At 43.9% G+C, this 21,100-nt stretch overlaps 3 protein-coding genes across 5 annotated transcripts in view; 2 read left to right on the top strand and 1 right to left on the bottom strand.

Annotated features, from left to right (window-relative positions):
* LOC310778793 (zinc-binding protein A33-like) lies at nucleotides 1-1,437 on the top strand (the record flags this gene model as incomplete). Its single annotated transcript, XM_083639239.1, has 1 exon — nucleotides 1-1,437. One exon carries the CDS (start codon nucleotides 1-3, stop codon nucleotides 1,435-1,437), a length of 1,437 nt encoding a protein of 478 aa, XP_083495365.1.
* A 1,299-nt stretch (nucleotides 1,438-2,736) lies between these two features.
* LOC310778074 (protein mono-ADP-ribosyltransferase PARP9-like) lies at nucleotides 2,737-13,245 on the bottom strand. The gene is made up of 8 exons (XM_083638397.1): nucleotides 13,172-13,245; nucleotides 10,821-11,978; nucleotides 9,168-9,401; nucleotides 8,171-8,386; nucleotides 7,183-7,243; nucleotides 6,439-6,908; nucleotides 4,610-4,772; nucleotides 2,737-4,088 (listed from the first exon to the last, which is right to left on the bottom strand). The coding sequence occupies exons 2-8, from the start codon at nucleotides 11,949-11,951 to the stop codon at nucleotides 3,811-3,813; spliced, it is 2,553 nt and encodes an 850-aa protein (XP_083494523.1). The 5' UTR covers nucleotides 11,952-11,978; nucleotides 13,172-13,245; the 3' UTR covers nucleotides 2,737-3,810.
* Nucleotides 13,246-13,972: 727 nt separating this feature from the next.
* The window catches only part of LOC310778073 (protein mono-ADP-ribosyltransferase PARP14-like), a 29,143-nt gene continuing 22,015 nt past the window's right edge, over nucleotides 13,973-21,100 (top strand). The window contains exons 1-5 of one of the 3 annotated variants that reach the window (XM_083638394.1): nucleotides 13,973-14,135; nucleotides 14,279-14,388; nucleotides 16,670-16,700; nucleotides 18,761-18,892; nucleotides 20,786-21,064. In XM_083638394.1, the coding sequence (XP_083494520.1) occupies nucleotides 14,105-14,135; nucleotides 14,279-14,388; nucleotides 16,670-16,700; nucleotides 18,761-18,892; nucleotides 20,786-21,064 (583 nt within the window). In that variant the 5' untranslated portion in view covers nucleotides 13,973-14,104. The remainder of the gene's footprint in view (nucleotides 14,136-14,278; nucleotides 14,389-16,669; nucleotides 16,701-18,760; nucleotides 18,893-20,785; nucleotides 21,065-21,100) is intronic. The other 2 variants (XM_083638395.1, XM_083638396.1) reach the window with 2 other exon arrangements.

A 21,100-nucleotide genomic window follows, 5' to 3' on the forward strand; every position in this document is an offset into this window, starting at 1 on the left:
ATGGCGGAGAAAATGGCTCTTTTTGAAAGTTCTCTCAGTTGCCATTGGTGTTTAGAGACTTTTGGAGATCCTGTGTCTCTGAGCTGCAACCACAGCTTCTGTTCCAGCTGCCTGAAACAATTCTGGGAACAAGCTAACAACAAAAACTGTCCCATTTGTCAAACTAAAACGTCAAATGATGATCCAGCAGTGAACTTTGCCCTGAAGGAACTAGCTGACTCCTTTACTGACGGACAGAAGGCTGCATCATCTGAGACTGATAAAGAAGAGGAGAAAGCGGAGGTGGTGTGTCCACATCCAGGAGAGTCTAGATGGTTCTGTAAAGAGGAGCAGAGAGCTGTGTGTCCTGGCTGTGAGTTCCCTCTCCACCAAGGTCACAACTTGGTTCCTGTCGAAAAAGCAGTCAGTGAGCTGAAGGAGGAGCTGACATCTGATTTAAAGTCTCTCCAGGACAAGAGGGACAAATACAAAGAGGTTGAGAAGACATACAACAATGAAGTGAATATACACTCCAAGGAACAGCTGTTGGCCACAAAGAGGCAGATCACAGCAGAGTTCAACAAGCTCCACCAGTTCCTGAAAGAGGAAGAGAAGGCCAGACTAGCAGCTCTGACGGAGGACGAGTTGCAGAGGGGGAAGACTGTCACCAGAGAGATGAAGATCATTCAGGAGAAGATCTCCTCTCTCTCAGACAGCATCTCTGCTGTTGAGGAAGACCTGCAGAAACACAATGTGCCGTTCCTCACCAGTTATAAACCCACTCAGACCAGAGCCAGAGATCAGTGCTCACTGTCAGATCCACAGCTGGTCTCAGGAGCTCTGATAGATGTGGTCAAACACCTGGGCAACCTGTCCTTCAGAGTCTGGGAGAAGATGAAAGGGGAAGTCAAGTTCAGTCCCGTCATTCTGGACCCAAACACTGCTAACCCCTCGCTCTATCTGTCTGATGACCTGACCAGTGTGAGATGTGAAGAAGACGCATGGCAGCAGCTCCCTGACAACCCAGAGAGACACACTGGGTATCCTGATGTTATGGGCTCTGAGGGCTTCAGCTCAGGGAAACACAGCTGGGAGGTGGAGGTGGGAGATCATCCTGACTGGACTGTGGGTTTGGCTAAAGAGTCAGTTGACCGGAAGGGGGAGTCATCTCCCTCACCAAAATGTGGAATCTGGGGTTTAATACATCACAATGAAAAATACATTAATGTGTCTGGTGAGACCCTCACAGTGAAGAAGAGACTCCAGAGGATCAGAGTCCAGCTGGACTATGACACGGGGGAACTCTCCTTCTATGACTCTGAGGACAACACTCATATCTGCACTCACAAAGACACATTCACTGAAAAACTCTACCCATTTCTCTCTATTGGAGATGCTGTGGGTGCCAAGACCATTGATTGCAAAGTCTGTCAAGCTGAGGTTTCTCTGTCATATTAGGGGACGACAGTTAGGTGTGTGTGTGTGTGTGTGTGTGTGTGTGTGTGTGTGTGTGTGTGTGTGTGTGTGTGTGTGTGTGTGTGAACTGTGGGTTTTCACATTTGAGATTTTACCTGTCCATGTCTTAAATATTATGGGTTGATTTTGATTTTAATAACATTGAAACGTTATTTAAATTGTCTGTTTTCATTAAAATAATTATAAAAAAAAAAAAGACTGTTATTTCCTCAAAATGTTACTCTTGTCAGTGTGGAAAAGATAATATATTGTAAGCACTCGTATATCCATCTATGGAAAAACAACAAATGAGGATTTGTTCCCATGCTTAAATTCACTGAAGACTTAATTGTCTTGGAAACTGACATTAGTTAGGCTACTTAAGGCCATTTCATCACACATTAATGCAATTTGTCTCTTTTTGGATTCACACAAACTCTTGTGTGTGAATCAGCTTACATGTATATAGCAGCCATACACATTTTCTACAAATCTGACTGGTTGGTAGCATGTTAAGCTATCATCATCATCACATCAGACAGGCTGTGTAAAGCAGCCACTTGCGATTCTGAAGGGCTTAATTTCATTCAGATAACAAGGGACCCGTTTGAAAATATGTTTGTCACTTATGCCCATATGTTTCTCAAAAAACATTGCATCCATTTACACCAGCTTTACTGCGAGCTAGCATGACATGGCTGGCTGGTGCCATGGTAGCCTACCTACCTTCCTCCAGTCCACCTGTTTGTCTGGCAGGCACAGCGACAAGTTGCATATCAATATGCGCTAATTAAGTAACTACTGACGACTGACTGCTCAATGTTCACCTCACAGTTTCATTGATCATGAGTGGGGAGAACGATTGTGTGGACTGTGGAGGACCACTTTGCTGCTGTACTGTGTGTGTGACCTGTGTGAAGTGATGTGGGATTAGGCAGATAGATGGAGGAGGGAGCGCCTGCGCAGCCGCGGTTCTAGAAACTTTTCGGGTGGGCTGAACCCCCCTACATTTTTGTCTCAGTCCACCCTAAGAACATAGAGGGGGGGGGGGGGAAACACGCACACAGCGCATTGAGTGTAGTCTGAAACTGCTACTAATGACCACCATGGATTTGGAGGAAAAAAAAAAAAAAATGTTTTTTTTTGCCTCTATTTTTTTTGGGTGGGCTGAGACTATTTTTGGGTGGGCTAAAGCCCACCCAAAAAAGGCCTAGAACCGCCCCTGCTATTCTTCCAAGGTAATTCGGTTCTACATTCTTATAACAGAGGAAAACACGACAATTGTTGAAACTATAACCAGTTTAATTATTATTTCTTCACATGCTCCATCTCACTACTGTAATTACTCCCTATTTTGTTACACAATTCAAGTTTGACAATCGGTTATGCAGGTTGTCCCACCATTTAGCCAAAGCCTCATATCTGTTGTAATATGGAAGTCAGTTTTATAATTCAGTATACAAAGATTGGTTACATTTATTGCTGTTATCTGAGGGCACTTGCAGAGAGAACCCACACACACACACACACACACACACAAAATTTGAGAAAACCCGGTTGGTAAACTAAAACATGCATTTCTGTTAAACCAAAAACCAGGCTGTTTTTCTTACTTCCTAAAAAGTTAACATTTTGGAGTTTTCCCGGAGAGTGGTGATATATCGGTTATATATCATGCGGTGCCACTAAAACAAATCACTCAGACATGCATCTATTTGTATAAAACACAATGTTGTTTACAGTACATTACCAAATGTTAGAATTGTATCGTTGCTCAATGAGCCTTTTTCACCAGCAGTCATTTTGTGTCTAAAAGGCAGGAAGTAACAAAGGGTCAAGCAAACATCCATTTAGGTCTTCCAGTACTGGGGCCCTCTTTAATGTTTTGCTTGCACCTGTGTTACTCCCTGCCTTTTAGACACAAAATGGCTGAGGTGAAAAATGCTAATATTCAAAGCACAATGCCCTGCCTTGCACTATTCCAACCACCATCTAAAGTACTCAAAAACAAAAACAAAAAACGTATAAAAAAAATCAATGAGTCATGCACTTCAAGATAATACATCAACTCACTTAATTTCTTTACTGATGTTTCCTCTGTAAATTTATGCACAAGTGGTGCTTTTGGGGGGAGGGGGGTGGCTAATTTAAGTTTTGGTTCCATATCGGATTCTGATTTGGTCCCAATTATGGTTGCAATTTGCAATACTAAAAACGATTTTCTTCAGATATAATAGATGCATTAACTCCAAACATTTGGAATATACAGTAGTTATTCATGTAAATCTAAATTATACTGTTATTTTGTTGGCAGTGCTCTTGTGCTGGTGGTGGCAGCAGCACCCCAGTGGTAAGTGAATACAGAGGAAACACTGTTCAGGGCTTTTTGCAGATGATAATGTACTTTGGCAAGGCTTGGTAACCACTGAATATGACAGAGATATCAGGCCCTCCACTTACACTGTCGTACAGAACGAGTGGGTCGTCGCCCACAGCAGGTGGCACAATAAGGCCTGGTTGACCAGAGACGGAGCTCCCTGTCAGCACCTCGGCCTCCACAAAGTATAGATACTCCTCATCTGGCAGCTTCTTCCACAACTCCACGGCTGTTTTCACGCTCTTAGTGAAATAGATGCCCTCTCCATACTTTTGGTCTGTGTAGAGGAAAACGCAAAATATTTTATATTATTTTATTTTTTGCTTTATTGTACCAATATCATATTGCGCTCCCAATTTCCACCCAGGGTTCAATCAAGTTCAGATAATTCCATTACTACCTGACAAAAGACAAATTCAAATCAAAAGTACTTTATGTAATAACATTACACCCATAGCGCCTTAGACCCTCCATGCACCGAAGGGTCTTGCAATGCTGCGATGTAGCACTAGCTCTATTGCAGCGGATTGGGCGTGATCGGCCCTTCCGCGGGCAACGTTGCAGACAGAGTAGGAGGGCTGATCCGTGAGCGGCTGCTTCTGGGATGCGGGTCGGGGTCTTAATCGGCCTCGGCTGGGTCTACTGGGCGAGGGTGTATGATGTTTGACAGACCCGAAACACCTTACGACCCCAGTTAACATCACTGATGACGCATCCCAGTGCATGCTGAAGTATGTACTGTATTTGTAACACATTACTTAAACTTTAGATTATATTGAGCAGCATTCAATAACATACCATCGGGTGGTGCGTACTCCCTCTGGAATCCAACATGGCTGACCATGTCGCAGAACTGTGCAGGTATGCGTTGATACATTTTCTGAGAAGGAACCGATGAACCCATCTGTTTTCTCTTGAGCTCAAAGAACTCCTTCAGAGCTTGGTTCTCTACTTTGTCCACCTGCAACACATCATAGATGCAAAAACAATGATAAACAAGGGTCAAGCAGTGGTGTACCAGACCTAGGACAATAGCAATTTTATAATACTGTAAATGAAGTACAAGCAATGCTTCCTCCATCTCAACTTGGAAGTAATGTGTCCACCTTGAAACTGATAGTTGCTGAGTGTTGCTCAATTAGTTATATTTGAAACCATATGAATTTACGTAAAATAAAATACTATCCATTTTGGTGTTAAAAAATAGGGGGGAAAGGGAGGGGGGGTAAATGACGCTCCAAAGTTGGGCTCAATTTTGGCGAGGGAGAAACTGGCATGGCCGTTCTCAAAGGGCTCATTGACCTCTCACATCAAACTGAATGAGAATGGGTTTTATGGGTACCCATAAGCCTCCCTTTTACATATACTGTAGAGTAGCATGATCATTTTTTGACATGGCAGCATAAATCAATAGAACACCATCACATCACTGACGGAATGTCGATAGGCCTCAAGGATGTGATTCTTTTTTTCCAAGGAGCCGATTCTGTAGATGCCTTTGCTGAGAGCCCAGAAAATCCCTCTTTTTCACAGCCTAATGTTGGCAGGTATGATGATGATGATGGTGTTTCAAATGTAGGCATCTACTTTTGGAATACAGCAGTAGCTCTATTTGTGTATCCGAGGATGAAAGGATTACTTATAGTCATATCCTGCAGTTAAGACTTGGGCCCTTTTTTTTTGCACTTAACCTCAGGGCTTAAAATTTGGCGCGGGATTGCGGGAATCCCGCACATTTTCCCGAATTCCCGCATATTTTCAATTTATAAAGGGGGAGTAATCCTGCAATGGTTTGTGTGGACCGATCTGTGTTTGTGCAGAACGTTGCTGCATTCAAACGACTGGGCAAATTTAACTTCCTTGGCCAGTTGACAACAAACATTAGCACACTAGCTCTGTCGACTCAGTCCTCTCTCGACATCAACGCTCCTCTGCTGGTTTCTCGTGGATAGACTCAGCTGCTTGCAAACGTGATTGATCGCTGGCTAAAAAGGAAAACTACGCCGTCAGAAGGGGGACCTGCACAGAAAAAACAAACGGTCGAACAACAAGGCACTTCTAGTGGTAACGTTAACGTAACACCGAGTAACGTCAGTGTCAGTGATGTTTACGTTACTGACGATGAAGAAATCGATAGTGACAATGACATTAATAACGTTAATTCTCCCGATGCCGAGTGCCAGTGATGTCGACGTTGTTGATGATCCAGAGAACGAGAACGACGTTAATGAACCCGAGACACGCAGCACCCATAATGTAAAGAGGAAAAAGATCAAACCTAAAGATAAGTCTCAGCAGAAATGGTACATACTTGAGCATAAGGAGGGTGAAATGAGCTGCTCAATTTGTAAAATGCATGGTGCTGTGTGAATTCAGCTGCTTAACATTCTGTAACTATGTACTTTTATAATATGAGTTGAGTAGGCTAAAGGATTTGAACCCCTACTTCAACTTCTACCTGAGTCTATTTTTAGTTGAGTATTTGCACTTTTACTGGGAACTCGGGTTAGTGTCTCACCCCAAAGTCTATAGATCCCCACCAAAATTGATAAATCCCCCCTATCTGAAGAACATAAGGGGGGAATTCCCCCCTAGTTAGCAAAGTGTATTTTAAGCCCTGAACCTACCCGGATTACTTGCAGCCTTTGATTCCTGAAGATATATTGTTTGCCTTGGAAGTCTGAAGAGTAGTCGTCAACTGGCTTGCGTTCATAGGACACACTCCTATCTGACATGGTCATGGTCTTCTCTTCCTCTCTGACAAACTCCTTCTGGACCTCACAGAGCATGGCCTCCACCCGCACCCCGACGACCGCCGCATCTTCAGCTGATTCCCCTTTCACCATTATGCCTGCATGACCTTCCTGAAAAAACTCCTCAATGACAAGACTCCTTTTAGTTTGGCGGGACAGCTGCTGAAATTCCTGCTCGCCAAAGCACTGGATGAAGTTGTTGGGGACAATGACGGTGCCGGATAAAATGAAGAGGTCAGTGAGCCATCGTTCAGCCTCGCGTGTCCTTTCTTCAGAAGGGCTGCTCAGACTGATCTGTGGACTGGGAGCCCTGCTGCCACGAAAGCCCTCATTCTGCTCAAACCCTGATAGAGAAGACCACAGTCATTACAGCAATTTAGGATAATTATCTAAATGAGTTTCAGTAGCGAAGCAACAGGATTGGTCAAACAAACTTTTCAGTCTGCTGTACACATGCATTGGTATGGTAACCATTGTATAAAAGCCGCAATGCCTTGAACGCTGTTCTTTACTGTGACTGTAGGGTAACTTCAGTACTTCCAATGGTGCGTGCACTCCCATCACCATCACAGTAAAGAACGCCTTCTCGGGTATTAGTGGTATTAAATATGTTGTTACCATGTGAAGGACCAGGATGAGATGCCCTATCCTGGAGATGTCTCATTTGATCCTCAAAAGCCTAGAAAGAGAGGGTCATTAATATTGTTCTTTTTGTAAGAGACAATTCGCAATAGAGAGCCAAAGTCACGCCCACTTCCGGGTTAGGCATGCGCACCAAGAGATTTCATCCGCCATTTATTTTCCCATAGACATTTAGTAAAATGCTTATAAAAATAGTTTTACTTGGTCAAGCTAAATGATTGAGCTATATTTAGAATCAGGAGAGACCCGGACTCTTGTCATATCATCACACACACTTTATTGTAACTGCGGTATGTTAGTGCCTGTATGTCTGTCCATTATGTCAATCCTATTCATCCTTTATGTCACTGTTTTGCAATGCTATTTCACCAATAAAAAATAAAAATAAATCAGAAGACACCATAGAACATTTCACTCGGACAAAAAACAAAAAAATCATAGAAAAAAGATTTGTTTTGGTCCGAGTGAAATTGTTTCTCCTGTTTCTAAATACTGGTATAGCTGAATCATTTGGTTTGAATAAGTAAAACTATTTTTATAAGCATTTTACATAATGTCTATGGGAAAATAAATAGCGGATGAAATCTCTTGGTGCGCATGCCTAACCCGGAAGTGGGTGTAACTTTGGCTCTCTATGAATTATGCAATTATCAGTTGATATAATGAATGCATTGCTTAAATCACTCATTAAAACCCATACATTACAGATTCTGATTGTATTTGTGTTTTATTCCTCAAATCTTACTTTTCTGTGATTGTTGTTATTGTTTAACTTATTACCTCTTATTTATTGTTAAATTTGATATAGAACAGTTTGTAGGCTACTGTGATACATACTGTATATTACAGTTTTGTTTATTACTCCTGCAGAGGCACTTCTGTACTGCCTCAGACTGCAGGCCGATATTGACAGTACAACAATACCAGTTCAGCATCATGACTTGTGGCATTTTTGCGACATAACCTTGAATGTGTCTTGGTCAGGAGGATAGATGACAAAGTGGATGTCCATCCTGTCGGAGGCTTTGTGGGCGAAGTCAGCCGCTGCACGTGTCATGATCTGGGCAGCATCTCTCTTACTGAACTGAAGGTTGCCAGTGCCGATGGCTGGAAAGGCCACTGATGTGTAGCGATGTGAGTCTGCCATCGTTAAGCAGTTGTATATTATGCTGTAAAGTATCTGAAATGAATGAACAGATATAGATAGAGTAGATCATTTGGATGTAATGCTTTGTTTGAAATTTCTGAAAAACTAGTTCTGGTACATCATCACATTAAACAAGTATAATGCAATTTACCTACTTAAAACAGTATTTTCCCAACAGTATCAATGTTTATGTTACACAATTATTATTATTATTTTTCATCTTTGCAAGCTGTATTAAACACTACCTACTAGTATAACTGTTCTCTGGGTGACAACATTAACAAGACAAATTCAAACAGATTAACTAACAGTAAAACCATAAGTAAAACCCAGGGAAAATTATTGTTTTTCTTTCAGAAGATTTTTTCCACTTTTTTTTAATGACCCTCGTCATTGAAGGAATACATTAGCTCAGTGGTTTTCAAAGTGTGAGACTGTGGGCCTCCCCTCACCTAACCCTCCCCATCATGATTTTGTTATTTGATCCCATTACCACTCAACAATTGAGCCAAGATAGCCTGGTGTTGCTGTTGACACACTTAAGAATACACCAAATACATTAAACAAAAGGTCTGTCTGAAGGTTTCTGACTCTGGGAAAGTGGGGAAAACAGTCAAATTCCCCCAAATTACTGCATCTCTGAACTATCTCGAACAAAATCACACATTTAGGCTATCCTATGTGATCTCCTTTTGATAACTAATGGAATATTTTTTCAGTTCCATACACTGAGCATCCCCTGAAACTATTTGTTGTCCCCCTGGAGAGGCCCGCCTCCCACTTTGAAAACGCCTGCGAGTAGCTCATACTGCACCTCCTGCGCTGCTTTGTCCCCTCCTGGAGGACAAACAGTGTGATACACCCGTTTACACTTCAGAGCATATGCCTGTGAGGGAACAGGCATGTGTGTTTGGCCAGTGAGATAAGATCTGCTATGTTTATCCATTTCAATTTGAATTTTCGAGCCAGCTTTCTTGAGTAAAGCATTGGAGATTTCACCAGATGACAAGTTAAAGTTTGAGGATGTGGTGTTCACGATGACATCCGTCTGAAAGGAGACAAAAACAGAGATGGTTTATGAAGAAGCAAAAATAGATTGTTTGTGAGAAGGGCCTTCTACTTTATAAAGTGTTTTCCTAGACTTTAGTGAGGCTTGGTGATAACATCATCAACTGGATTGGTTTTGTACAGCAGGCAGGGGATGATGGGCGAACAGCCTTTAAAGTCGAGCTGAAACGTCAAATGCACAGTATATATATGACTACTTATTGTGACATATTTCCAAAGCAGTCCGCTAAATCATTTATTCGACCCTGCAGTCACGTTTCACTACAGTAAATACAGCACCGTGTGGACTGTGTGCTCATTGGCTGGGTCACTGCACCCAACCCCAGAGCAGAGAAGTGGGCCAGCATTAAATGAAGACATATTACCATTTGTTTTATTTCTTTGATGTTACATGCTGTTGTAGAATGGATTTCACCATTCCTCATCCGCTATATAATAATTATAACAGCTTATAGAAACCAAATTGAATGGAGCCCGGAGTCAGGAAGATGTCTTATGAAAGTATATTTAAGCCATTACAAACTCCATTGTCAGAGGACTGAATCTCAATGTACACATTATGGTATGTCATACAGAGTCCAAATATTCAGTGAAGTAACTGACAGTTGACATGGATTCTTATACTGTAAGGCAGGGAAAAGAGAGAGACAGAGGGGAGGGGTGAATGTCTTGCGTGTGTGTGTGTGTGTGTGTGTGTGTGTGTGTGTGTGTGTGTATGTGTATGTGCGCGTGTGTGTGTGTGTGTGTGTGTGTGTGTGTGTGTGTGTGTGTGCGTGTGTGTGTATGTGCGCGTGTTCCCTTAGCAAGGTCACTTGACATGCTGAGTTCTCTGAAGGCCCAAGCAGAGGGTGAGACCTGCTCAATGCCACCACAGATATGCTGTCTGTCTGTAGTGGCTGTCCATGTCTGCATGTGTGAGATGTCTTATGACTAATAACTCATACCAATAATTATGCGTATGCAATTATAGCTTATTGATTATTAAATGAGCCAATGGAACTTTAATTTTGTACAACACACAAAGTAGGGGTTATTATACTTACATTGTTAAATAGGTAAGTATGAACAGGGATGTGATCGAAATTAAAATAGCTAAAAAGCCATTTTTCATTTCAGCTTGAGAAGAATAAATATATGGCCACTGGGGATATTGACATGAATTTGGAGAAGTCAAGACACAATATTACACACAGGATCATTAGGACTTTGTATAACCCTCTGAGATTCAAGTGCACATTTCAGCAGACTGAGGTCAGCATACAGGCTGAGGTCAGCATACAGGCTGAGGTCAGCATACAGACTGAGGTCAGCATACAGGCTGAGGTCAGCATACAGACTGAGGTCAGCATACAGGGATAGTTAACAAGTCATTCAACAAATCAACATTCAATATTCTCACCTGCTGTTCTTCAATTCGACCCTTCTTCAGTATCAGACGGACTTTCCCAACCTGGACAGAGGTTTCACCTCTCCCATGGCTCCCTGCTGCCTGGCTGTATGACATGGCAGGCGCAGCACCTCTCCCATGGCTCCCTGCTGCCTGGCCGTATGACGTGGCAGGCGCAGCACCTCTCCCATGGCTCCCTGCTGCCTGGCCGTATGACATGGCAGGCGCAGCACCTCTCCCATGGCTCCCTGCTGCCTGGCTGTATGACATGGCAGGCGCAGCACCTCTCCCATGGCTCCCTGCTGTCTGGCCGTATGACATGGCAGGCGCAGCACCTCTCCCATGGCTCCCTGCTGCCTGGCCGTATGACGTGTGTGTGTTTGCTACTATCTGACGGCAGGCTCGCTCCATTTCAGAGACAGAAGGCTCATCATGGTTCACCAGGAAGATCTCGCGGGGAAGAAGACTTCCTGGTTTTTTCCGGTCATAGTAATGTTTCAGGGTTGTCACTATGATGTCCGCACATCGCGGGAGGGGGAAGTTGAACAGTCCAGAGCTCAAAGCAGGAATGGCGACAGACTGCAGATCGTGTTCCTCAACTAAGAAAAGGATGCTCCGCACGGCTTCCGCCAGCCGTTCTTCAGCCTGCTCAACAATGGCTGCAGTTGGATTTCCTGGTACTCTTGGGCCCACGGCATGGATGATCTTCTTGCATGGTAGCTTCCCAGCATTTGTGACAACTGCTTCTCCTGTGTTCAAGGCACCAAACGTCTTGATGTATTCCTGACTCTCTCTCTGGATCTCTGGGCCACCAGCATTGGACAGTGCTAGGGCAAGGCCGCCGTAATGCTCAAGCCGATCATTAGCGGCATTAACAACAGCATCCGCTCTGAAGTTGGTGAGATCAGCCTTCCACACAGACACCTTCACGCCATTCTGCAGCTCAGCAGAAAGCCTCTTTTCTGGGACAATGGTTGGCCTACTCCAGTGTCCTCCTGAGCTTGGATCTCTGTCAAAATCCACACCATGGATTTCGACCGAACACCCAAATTTGCTTTGAAGGACATCTTGCAGAGCAGGTCCACACCGTCTCACAATGTTAACTGAGGCTCCATGAAGAGGAACATCTAGTTTGCTGGCCATGACTCCCACATATAACCCAAGTTTGATCTAGGGAGAGAGATTGTGTGTCAGTAAATGCATCATCAATATGCAAAGCCTGCACAGCAGGGTGGGAATTTCATCATTTTATCGATCTGGCCTTCGGCGTCACAATTGTTTTTAGGACACAAGCCCACATGCCAGCAGGGCACAAAGGCCATTCCTCTATTGACGTCATGAAGAGCAATGTTTCTGAAATGTGTGTTAAAATGAGCCAATGACACATCCTTTGCATAAGGCAGCTACATTAAGCTGAGACCACTGATGCTTTTCAAGCAACTGACAGCAGCAGGCTGGTAGTAAGCAGGGCACTGCCAAGGTGGCCTTAGGGCTCTCAGGGCATCCCGGCCAGAGGGAAGGCCAATGGACGTCCGCCCTGGCTGTCTGTCAGGAAAAATGCCATTTTAGGCCATGTCCACACGGAGACGGAAGCGATCTTTTTTTTTTTTTCCGTTTAAGAAAAGTTTTCCAGAAACACAGAATCGTTTCAAGAAATGTGTGTATCCACATGAACCTACTGAATACCACTGAAACCGCTGTAGTATATATGCCAGGCCGGTAAGTGGCACTGTAACGCTGCCACAAAGTACACCAAAAACAGAGAATAAGACAATCTCAAACGAAGCCATATATATCATCATCATCATCATCATCATCATCAGTATTATAAATGGGAGCTAGGGCTCTGTTTGTTTGTTTGTCTGTCTGTCTGTCCCATGTCCCACTGGCCACTGTGATGTCATAAATCCCACTGTGACATCATCAGTGATGTCATAAATCCCAGTGATGTGTGACATCATCAGTGATGTCATAAATCCCACTGTGACTGTGACATCATCAGTGATGTCATAAATCCCAGTGATGTGTGACATCATCAGTGATGTCATAAATCCCACTGGGACATCATCACATCAGTGATATGTCACACAAAATAATTGAGTCATATGATGATTAGGCTACTGTTAAACTAAACTGTGTTTCAACGCTGATATATTCATAGTATTCCGATGATGTCACAAGCCTTTTTCCTACCAATATGGCGCTACAATACACACATCTCATTGGCTGTTTGTGTCACTTGATTGTAATCACCTGGATCACAATCGTTGTTTTCCTACCAAGATGGCTGTGTGGTGATGTAACAGAATACTATCAATATATAGTGACTTTGCACAAAAACAACGAGGCTGTGTAGTACTCACCTGACCCACCACCCGCCTGGAAAGCACTTCGGTAAGTGAAGTGAAAGGAGAAATGGAGAAACGGCACGCCACTCCCCCTGTGAAGGAGATTTGCCAAGTTTTCAGCTTTTAAATGTAGTAAACTACTAGTAAACTACAGTAACAATAACTGAAGTTTGCCCTACCTTCGGCTTTAACAGTTACCGACCAGTGTGCGTAACTAACCTGCGTTTACCTCGCTGCTCTCAGACAGAATCAGCCTGGTGACGCGAGGTGAACTGGCTTGTTGTGGTTAGTCTGGGCACCTTTCATCCCGCTGTTTGTCATGAGGCGTAAACCACGGAACCAGAATGAACACCGGAAGGCAGTGCGCCGAAAAAACGTCTTTGCTGCCGTTAGCTTGACGTCTCTTGCCTCGATTAATTGTCTGATTCAAAGCTTCTGTATTGGCTTAAAAGATGTGAGATTGTGAATCCGCAATGTTTCTAAAAGAACTTCTTCAAAAACTTCGTTCGCTACGTCCATCTTTTGTTTTGTTGTTTGCCGTTCTGATACTTGTGTCAAATTGTCAAGTTAACGTAAAAGTTGACGAGCTAGAAACGCTGCCCTTCCTGTCTAGGGCGGGCTCTAGGCCGGAACCAGGTAGGGTGACAAAATCAATTGTGAACGGAAGCCAGGCTCTTAAGAGCTTGGTGACGCGAGGTTAGCATTTCAGCGGAAACAAAAAGTGAAACTGACTCGTATCTGGTCTCTCCAGTCTCTCCAGCCACGCAGCGAGGCGAGTTGGGCTCGGGGCAGCGGGCAGCGATGGACGACGCGTATCCCCACGCCTTGCTCGTCGTGCTCGGTAAACACAACATCCCCAAACTGAAAAACAAGTTGGTGAAATATTTCCAAAGTAAGAAATCAAACGGCTCAGGTGACTGTCGAGTTCAGTATGAGGAGCGCAGCGGGATGGCGACGCTGCGCTTCAAAACAGAGGAGGGTGAGTCTGACCACACACACACACACACACACACACACACACACACACACACACACACAGCTAGATGACAACTTTTAACATTAGGCTCTTTGAGAATTATTTTGCCGAAAATGGTTGACTTGTGTGTCTTGTCTTTCAAACAGACCGAGGACGAGTTTTGGGGAAAGAAGGGCATGCGATCAATTTGGATCAAGGGGTGTTGAAGATGACTCTCCGCTTATTTGACGTTGACGATGAGAAATCACCAAAGCAGGTAACGGTGGTACAACGCAAAATGCCCATAGCCTACAGTGAATCAGTAATAATACACAGCACATGTGATCAGAGGTTTCCCATCAGCATTATGTCAATTTGAGCACAGTTAATTGTAGGCTGCTGTCCCCAGTTTGATAAGATTTTTGTCTGTGTGTGTGTGTGTGTGAGTGTGAGTGTGTGTGTGTGGGGGGGGGGGACCCCCATCTGAAGGGTGACAGAACTGGAACCTTTGTGGAAATCTAGCCTAATAAGACCATCCTGATCACATGACCTCTCGTGAGGTCATGTGATCATGAGTGCCCAATAAACCTTGAGGCCTTGTCTAAATTAGACATCTTTATTGTCCAATCACGTGGACATTTGTCTTTGGCTTCACAGACATATTAAAAACGTCCACTGCCATGGGTTAAAATACACCAGATAAAGACAATTCATAAGTGGGCCTGTAATTAGGGATGCATGATGATTTTTTATGCAGATATCCGATATGCCGATATTTTCCCACTCTTTTGGCAAATTGCAGATGCCAATACCGATATGCAAAAAAAAAATTCCACCGAACTTCAGAGATCAAGTCTCTCCTGTAGTGGAATTGACACATAATTATCACTTAAAAAAACCTCCAACCCACAAATATGTTGTTGCTCCGTCTTTCATGTTCGACGCAAGAGATGTGGCCCGTGCACCCTCGCACCGCGGACATGGCGTTGAGCATTTACCATACAATATACTTTATCAATCCCCCAGGGGGGAAACTGAGGGCCACAATACATAATAGGACAGGCAATACAAACGCTATACACAATTACATATCTCAAGCAGTACAGAATACGACGCAGGTGAACGGATTCAACATCGAACCAGGCTATTTCTCTCCGACAGGCATCGAACAGGCTTGTTCAAAGATTTCAGTTCAAAGACTGACAGGTTAGCGAATGTGAAGGATACATACATGCCCTCTTAAGTCAAACAAGTGTGATTTATTGTGTGACAAGCAAACTTGTTTCGTGCTGCCTAGTAGGTTACGAGCACAGACAGGATGAACAGACACAACGGTGGATATAACGTAACTATCAAAGACATCATAAACTCAATGCAAAAGCCCCAATACCACCATGGCCCTGACTCAAATCTGTACTAAATAATTAAATCAAGGCCATAGAGTCATTAAAGCCCTTACATGGCATGCAGCAATCCCATGTCCCCCATCCTAATATTTACAATAATCCAACTAGGGATGCACCAATCCACTTTTTTCACTCCCGATCCGATTCCGATACCTGAATTTGGATATCTGCCGATACCGATATTATGCCCATACCAATATTTTTCTTGAATATACAGTACCGGTATAGGCAAAGATTTGGCCAATTAAAGATTTTTTTTTAAATATACCTTGCAAAAAGCAGACAAAATTAAGAAAATATACAAGGCAAAGAAGGATACTATTATACATGGGCAAATTACGGCCAGCGCCACCTGTGCGGCCCGTGCTGGAATTGCAAAAAAAAAATAAAAAAAAAATCAATTCCGAACCGATCCGTGAATTAGTGCCAAATCGGCACCCGATACCGATATTGGATCGGATCGGCCCCATCCCTATAATAATGTTATAGTAATGCATTGTCAAAACACACCTACATGTATTACACCACACAATAAACCACTGCCCTATGTGACAGATCCTGGCGTTTCGACCCACAAGTATGCCAAGGTCATTTTTCATTTTTTCACAGATTCAGAAACTGCAGACTGTAAGCTTTCAAATGATGTGTCACACATTGTAATCAGAATTCTTTTTTTAAGGAGATATGTTTAATTGAATGTTCACACTTTGAAAAGCAAGACTCTGAGAAATCAGCCCTCAAAGTTGGAGAAGTTTTTCACACCTGAGGCAGCCAGGTAAGGGGGGAGTGGACAGTAGCTCCTCATTTACCTTAACCACTCCCAAACCATTTCAGCTGTCAGTCTCTCTCAGTGCACACAACCCACAATAATCGTTTTTTTGGAGCACCCCTAGTGTCATCACTTCACATCGCATGAGAGGCAAAAACTAGGAGTGTGACATACTGTACTGTATGCAATGAAACATTTCATTTCACTTCATTGCAAAGTGTAACTGCAGGGGATCTGTAGCCATGTGACAAATTTGGGTGTACACTGCTTGTTTTATCCTCTATTATGATCCCCCTGAAAACTAGTTAACATTCAGGGCTTTATGTAAGGCTTCAGAACTCCATGTTAAATTAAGTTAAATTAAGTTTTCTCATTCTTTATAGGAACCTCCATCTGAAAACCTCAACAAGCCCTGTAAGTATTGATAAAGTCCTGTGTTGAGTAATTATGCTTTTTGTTGAAATGCAATTTCTTTTTAATATTGCCTCTAATCCTACATTTATGTGCTATGCCATGTTTTTCTGATTTCTGACTGTCTCTAAACACACACACACACACACACACACACACACACACACACACACACACACACACACACACACACACACACACAAAGCCATTCTGGGGCAGCTGACATCTTACATATTGCACATATTGTCACCCAAGCAGGAGCTAAACATCCTAAATCCTCCAATAATCTTTTTCTTGTAAATATCTATCGCTTTAACTGTTTCCCTTCTTGTTTTCCCCTCTTGCTGCAGGACAGCAACCCTCTGAAAAGCAGCAGTTTTGCTGAGTAGGGCTTCAGGCTCACAAGTATTTTAATGACCTTTTATGGTGTTTGTATGCTTCCCCCCCCTGTTAAAATCAACTGAAACTGAAACATTACAATTTGATGTTCCCAATATAAACAACTGAATTTGGTAAACATGCCTCCATTTTCTGCTTACCATGGAGTGCTGATGTTTTTACCTGATCTATTGAGGTTTATTATTGCATATTTATTTTCTAATTTGTTCATTCAAATCATTCACGTATTTTACCGCTGTGTTTTTCTTCTCGATTGTTTTAATGTTGTATTATGCCGCCTTTCTTGACCAGACTTCACAGCAGGGAGAAGGGACGAGGAAACAGCACGCGTATATGAGAGAGAGCTGCCGTACCGTAATTACCCTACTTAAAGTGAAAATCCATTTGACGATTTTCATTTTTTTAACATCGTCAACTAATTAATTCGATTACGATTCAAAATCGATTTATCGTGCAGCCCTACCGGCTACTTCACCATGCTCCCCCTCAACCATAGAAACAAGCTCCTCAAAATCACAAAAACATCCTCTAAAACTAGAACGACCCCACCGCGGATATATGCCTCCGCCAACAAGTCAGCAGTCGACATGCATGTCTGTCCAGACTTTGACCTTTGAGCCAAATGTGAAGACATTTGGTCAAGGTGTTACTGAGATATGGCGTTACCAAGCTTGAAAATGGCATTCGTGAGGTCACAGTGACCTTGACCTTTGACCACCAAAATGTAATCAGTTCATCCTTGAGTCCAAGTGGACGTTTGAGGCAAATTAGATGAAATTCCGTCAGGGCATTCCTGAGATCTCACGTTACCGAGCATGAAACGAGCGGTTGTGATGTCACAGTGACCTTGAACTTTGACCAGCAAAATCGAATCAGTTCATCCTTGAGTCCAAGTGGACGTTTGAGGCTAATTCGAAGAAATTCCATCAAGACATTCCTGAGATATCGCATTAAGGTCACAGTGACCTTGACCTTTGATCACCAAAATCTAATCAGTTCATCCTTGCGTCCAAGTCGATGTTTGAGCCAAATTGGAAGAAATTCCATCAAGCCGTTCTTGAGATATCGCGTTAAAGAACTTGGGAATGGCGTTCGTGAGGTCACAGTGACCTTAAACTTTGACCTTTGACCACCAAAATCTAATCAGTTCATCCTTGAGTCAAAGTCGACGTTTGAGGCAAATTTGATGAAATTTCGTCAAGGCGTTCTTCAGATATTGGGTTAACGAACATCGGACGGACGGACGGACAGACGGACAGACAACCCGAATCCATAATGCCTCCGGCCTGGCTATCGCCAGTGGAGGCATAATAATTGGCACACAACCCCAGTCACCCTCTCAACCCATGTTTCACCCTCCTCCCCTCCGGCCGCAGATACAGACAACTAGTCTGCAAAAAACCTCGCTTTGGGAGGAGTCTTTGTACCCTCAGCCATAACTGCCCTAAACAGTCTAAACAAATAGTTCACAGACCTACATGTGGTGCTCTTTATGATGTCCTTCCTGTCCTTCCTGGGGGGTTATTTCATAGTTATGTATTTACCATTATTTTAAAATGTGGAAACATAGGTAAAATATATAATAAAGAAAAATGTTGATGTCCAAACATTTGACTGGTAGTGTATGTATTTAGGATTGATTTCTATCATTTGTGTGTTTCTAGTAGTAGATAATGATGAGCCGTACAGTTCATCAGGCAGTAATGACCAAAGGGACACCCATCACAAGCCACCAGCTAAACGGAAGGCAGATGCTGCTGTGTCACCAAGCAAAGTGCACAAAAAGCGCGTGGTTGGTCAGTAGTAGTAATGTGTTGAATAGTTTAAGCATGTTATTAAACTATCCACATAGTGAGATCCATTCATACACAATGGGCTCTATTCTCCCCCTGGCCTTAAATTTGTGCGCCGCGGCGCTATTATTGGGCGTGGTCACGCGCATTCCCTAATTTTTCTTGCCAGATTGCGCGACGCTAACCATTTAACGACGCCTTTTTAAGCGTAGAATTATTCACAACTGTGGCCATTGGTGATCTGCAGTGAACCAATCACATTCCTCCCTTCCAAGCTCTGATCCACGGAGATCCAGCCCGGTTGCGGCTGCATGCTGTCATCTATCCATGCCAATTTGGAGATCTCTCAGCGCATCACAGATCATAGCCTAAACACCTCTCCCACACACACGCTGAAGAAGGGCTGCTGCACAAACGTCTGTGTGGCAATAAAAGTATTCAACTGTCCTCCTTTCTCAACGGTCCTAAAAAATCTAATCCGACCCAACCCAACCCGCTTGAGACGCAGACCGAGATCAACATAGTTATTAGACCTAGGACATTATAAAAAGTGTGCAATTAATGCTGCCGCGGCTCAAATAATGGGAACGGTATGTATGTGTTACTGCCATAAATGTTTTTCAGCTTTCATGCTGTTAGATGGACGTATGTTTATCCCTTTTCGGCCTCTCCTGCATCTCCGCTGCTTAATTACGCACGCAGTACCCCTGCATTTCCCACCAATTTAGTCCGTCATTTTCCCCTTGGCGCACATAAAGAAACATAGCCTGGTAAACCAGCCCGTCACGTCAACTCACATTTCAATTGGTCAAATGAAATGTGAGTTCACGTGACGGGCTGGTTTACCAGGCTAAAAGAAACATGCTTCTGTCACTGTCTGCTTGATGGCGAGAGGGACTTCAGCTGTAGGCTACTCGTGACAAAACCAGACATCGAATTTTCTTTTTTTTAAATATTTTTTCCCCCCCGATTTTTTATCCCATTTTATCCCCCATTAGTGCTCACTTGATTTCTCAATCCTGGTTGCTACTCCATCCTCTGCCGATCTGGGGAGAGCCGAGACTGGCTCCATGCTTCCTCCGAGACATGGGCAGTCAGCCAGCCGCTTCTTTTCACCTGACAGAGGAAGCTTCACCAGTAGGACATAGCACGTGGGAGGTTCACGCTATTCCAACCAGTTCCCCTCCCTCTGAACAGGCGCCCTTAACGACCAGAGGAGGAACCACATTAGCAACCAGGATATTGCATGTTTTTGTGAAGGGGGTTCCTATATGAAGGAAACCCCCGGGAGGCACGGGGAGAACATGCAAACTCCACACAGAAAGGCCCTTTTGCCAACCCCACCCGGGCGGTGGGCACTCGAGGACATGCGGACGGGCACGCATTCCTTCAGCGTTCACCTCGTCCCCAGGTGGGAGTCGAACCCACGACCTTCGAGCTGTGAGGCGATAGTGCTTACCACTGCACCACCGTACCTCCAAGACATCGAATTTTCAACAGTTAACTTTTGCAGTAGCTAGGCCTAGGTTACTGGCTATATCCCCGGCGCACTGAATAAGGCCTGGTTTTGAAAAGCGTTAACCGCAAAATTAACGCCCTTTGGGAAGATCGCTTTAGGCTGGTATTTAAGGCCGAAACGCCCATTCTGGCCTATTCTGGCACTGCGCCACGCCTCTTCAGCGTAAAGTGCATTTCGGGGCGTAAAAACATGACGCTATCTTCCTGAGTCATGGGTAGGCAGGCGCAAAGCGTGTTTTTTTTTTTGCGTTTAACGCCAGTTTAGCGCCTAAGGCCAGTGGGAGAATAGAGCCCCCCATCTTTTTGTGTTAATTGTCAGGTAGCTCACGTCATGAAGAAATGCGTGCTGAGTCACTTAACACCATGTCTCATTACCAGGTGACGATGCTGCAAACATCAGAGGAGCAGGTGGAGATGGAGGCACGCCCGCAGCTGGAGTTCAGACAGAGACGGAAAGCAGAGATGATGAGATGGCAGACGTCGAGCCGTGCTCCACCTCGGCTGTTTTAGGCAATCTTCCACAGAGCATGAACCGCGAGTTTCTGGAGATGCTGGTGGAGAACATTTTAAAGGTTCCAGACTCTCCCTCTCAAAAGTTCAGTTTGGAGCTCCTGCCTGACATCTCCGCTGCTGTGGTGACTTTCCAGAGTGGAAAAGGTAGTCTTGTGTGTGTGTGCGTGCGCGGGCAATAGC

The sequence above is a fragment of the Poromitra crassiceps genome (genome assembly GCF_964638095.1).
Source record: "Poromitra crassiceps genome assembly, chromosome: 6".
NCBI classification, from domain to species: Eukaryota; Metazoa; Chordata; class Actinopteri; order Beryciformes; family Melamphaidae; genus Poromitra; species Poromitra crassiceps.

Bases quoted from the DNA above. Each gene is read 5' to 3' on its own strand.
- LOC310778074 (XM_083638397.1), bottom strand. From the start codon at position 11,951: ATGGCCAGCAAACTAGATGTTCCTCTTCATGGAGCCTCAGTTAACATT. The intron at 6,909-7,182 runs GTAACAACATAT...CTTCTCTATCAG, and splicing joins TCATCCTGGTCCTTCACATG to GGTTTGAGCAGAATGAGGGC. The intron at 4,773-6,438 runs GTAGGTTCAGGG...GATGTGTTGCAG, and splicing joins AAAGGCTGCAAGTAATCCGG to GTGGACAAAGTAGAGAACCA.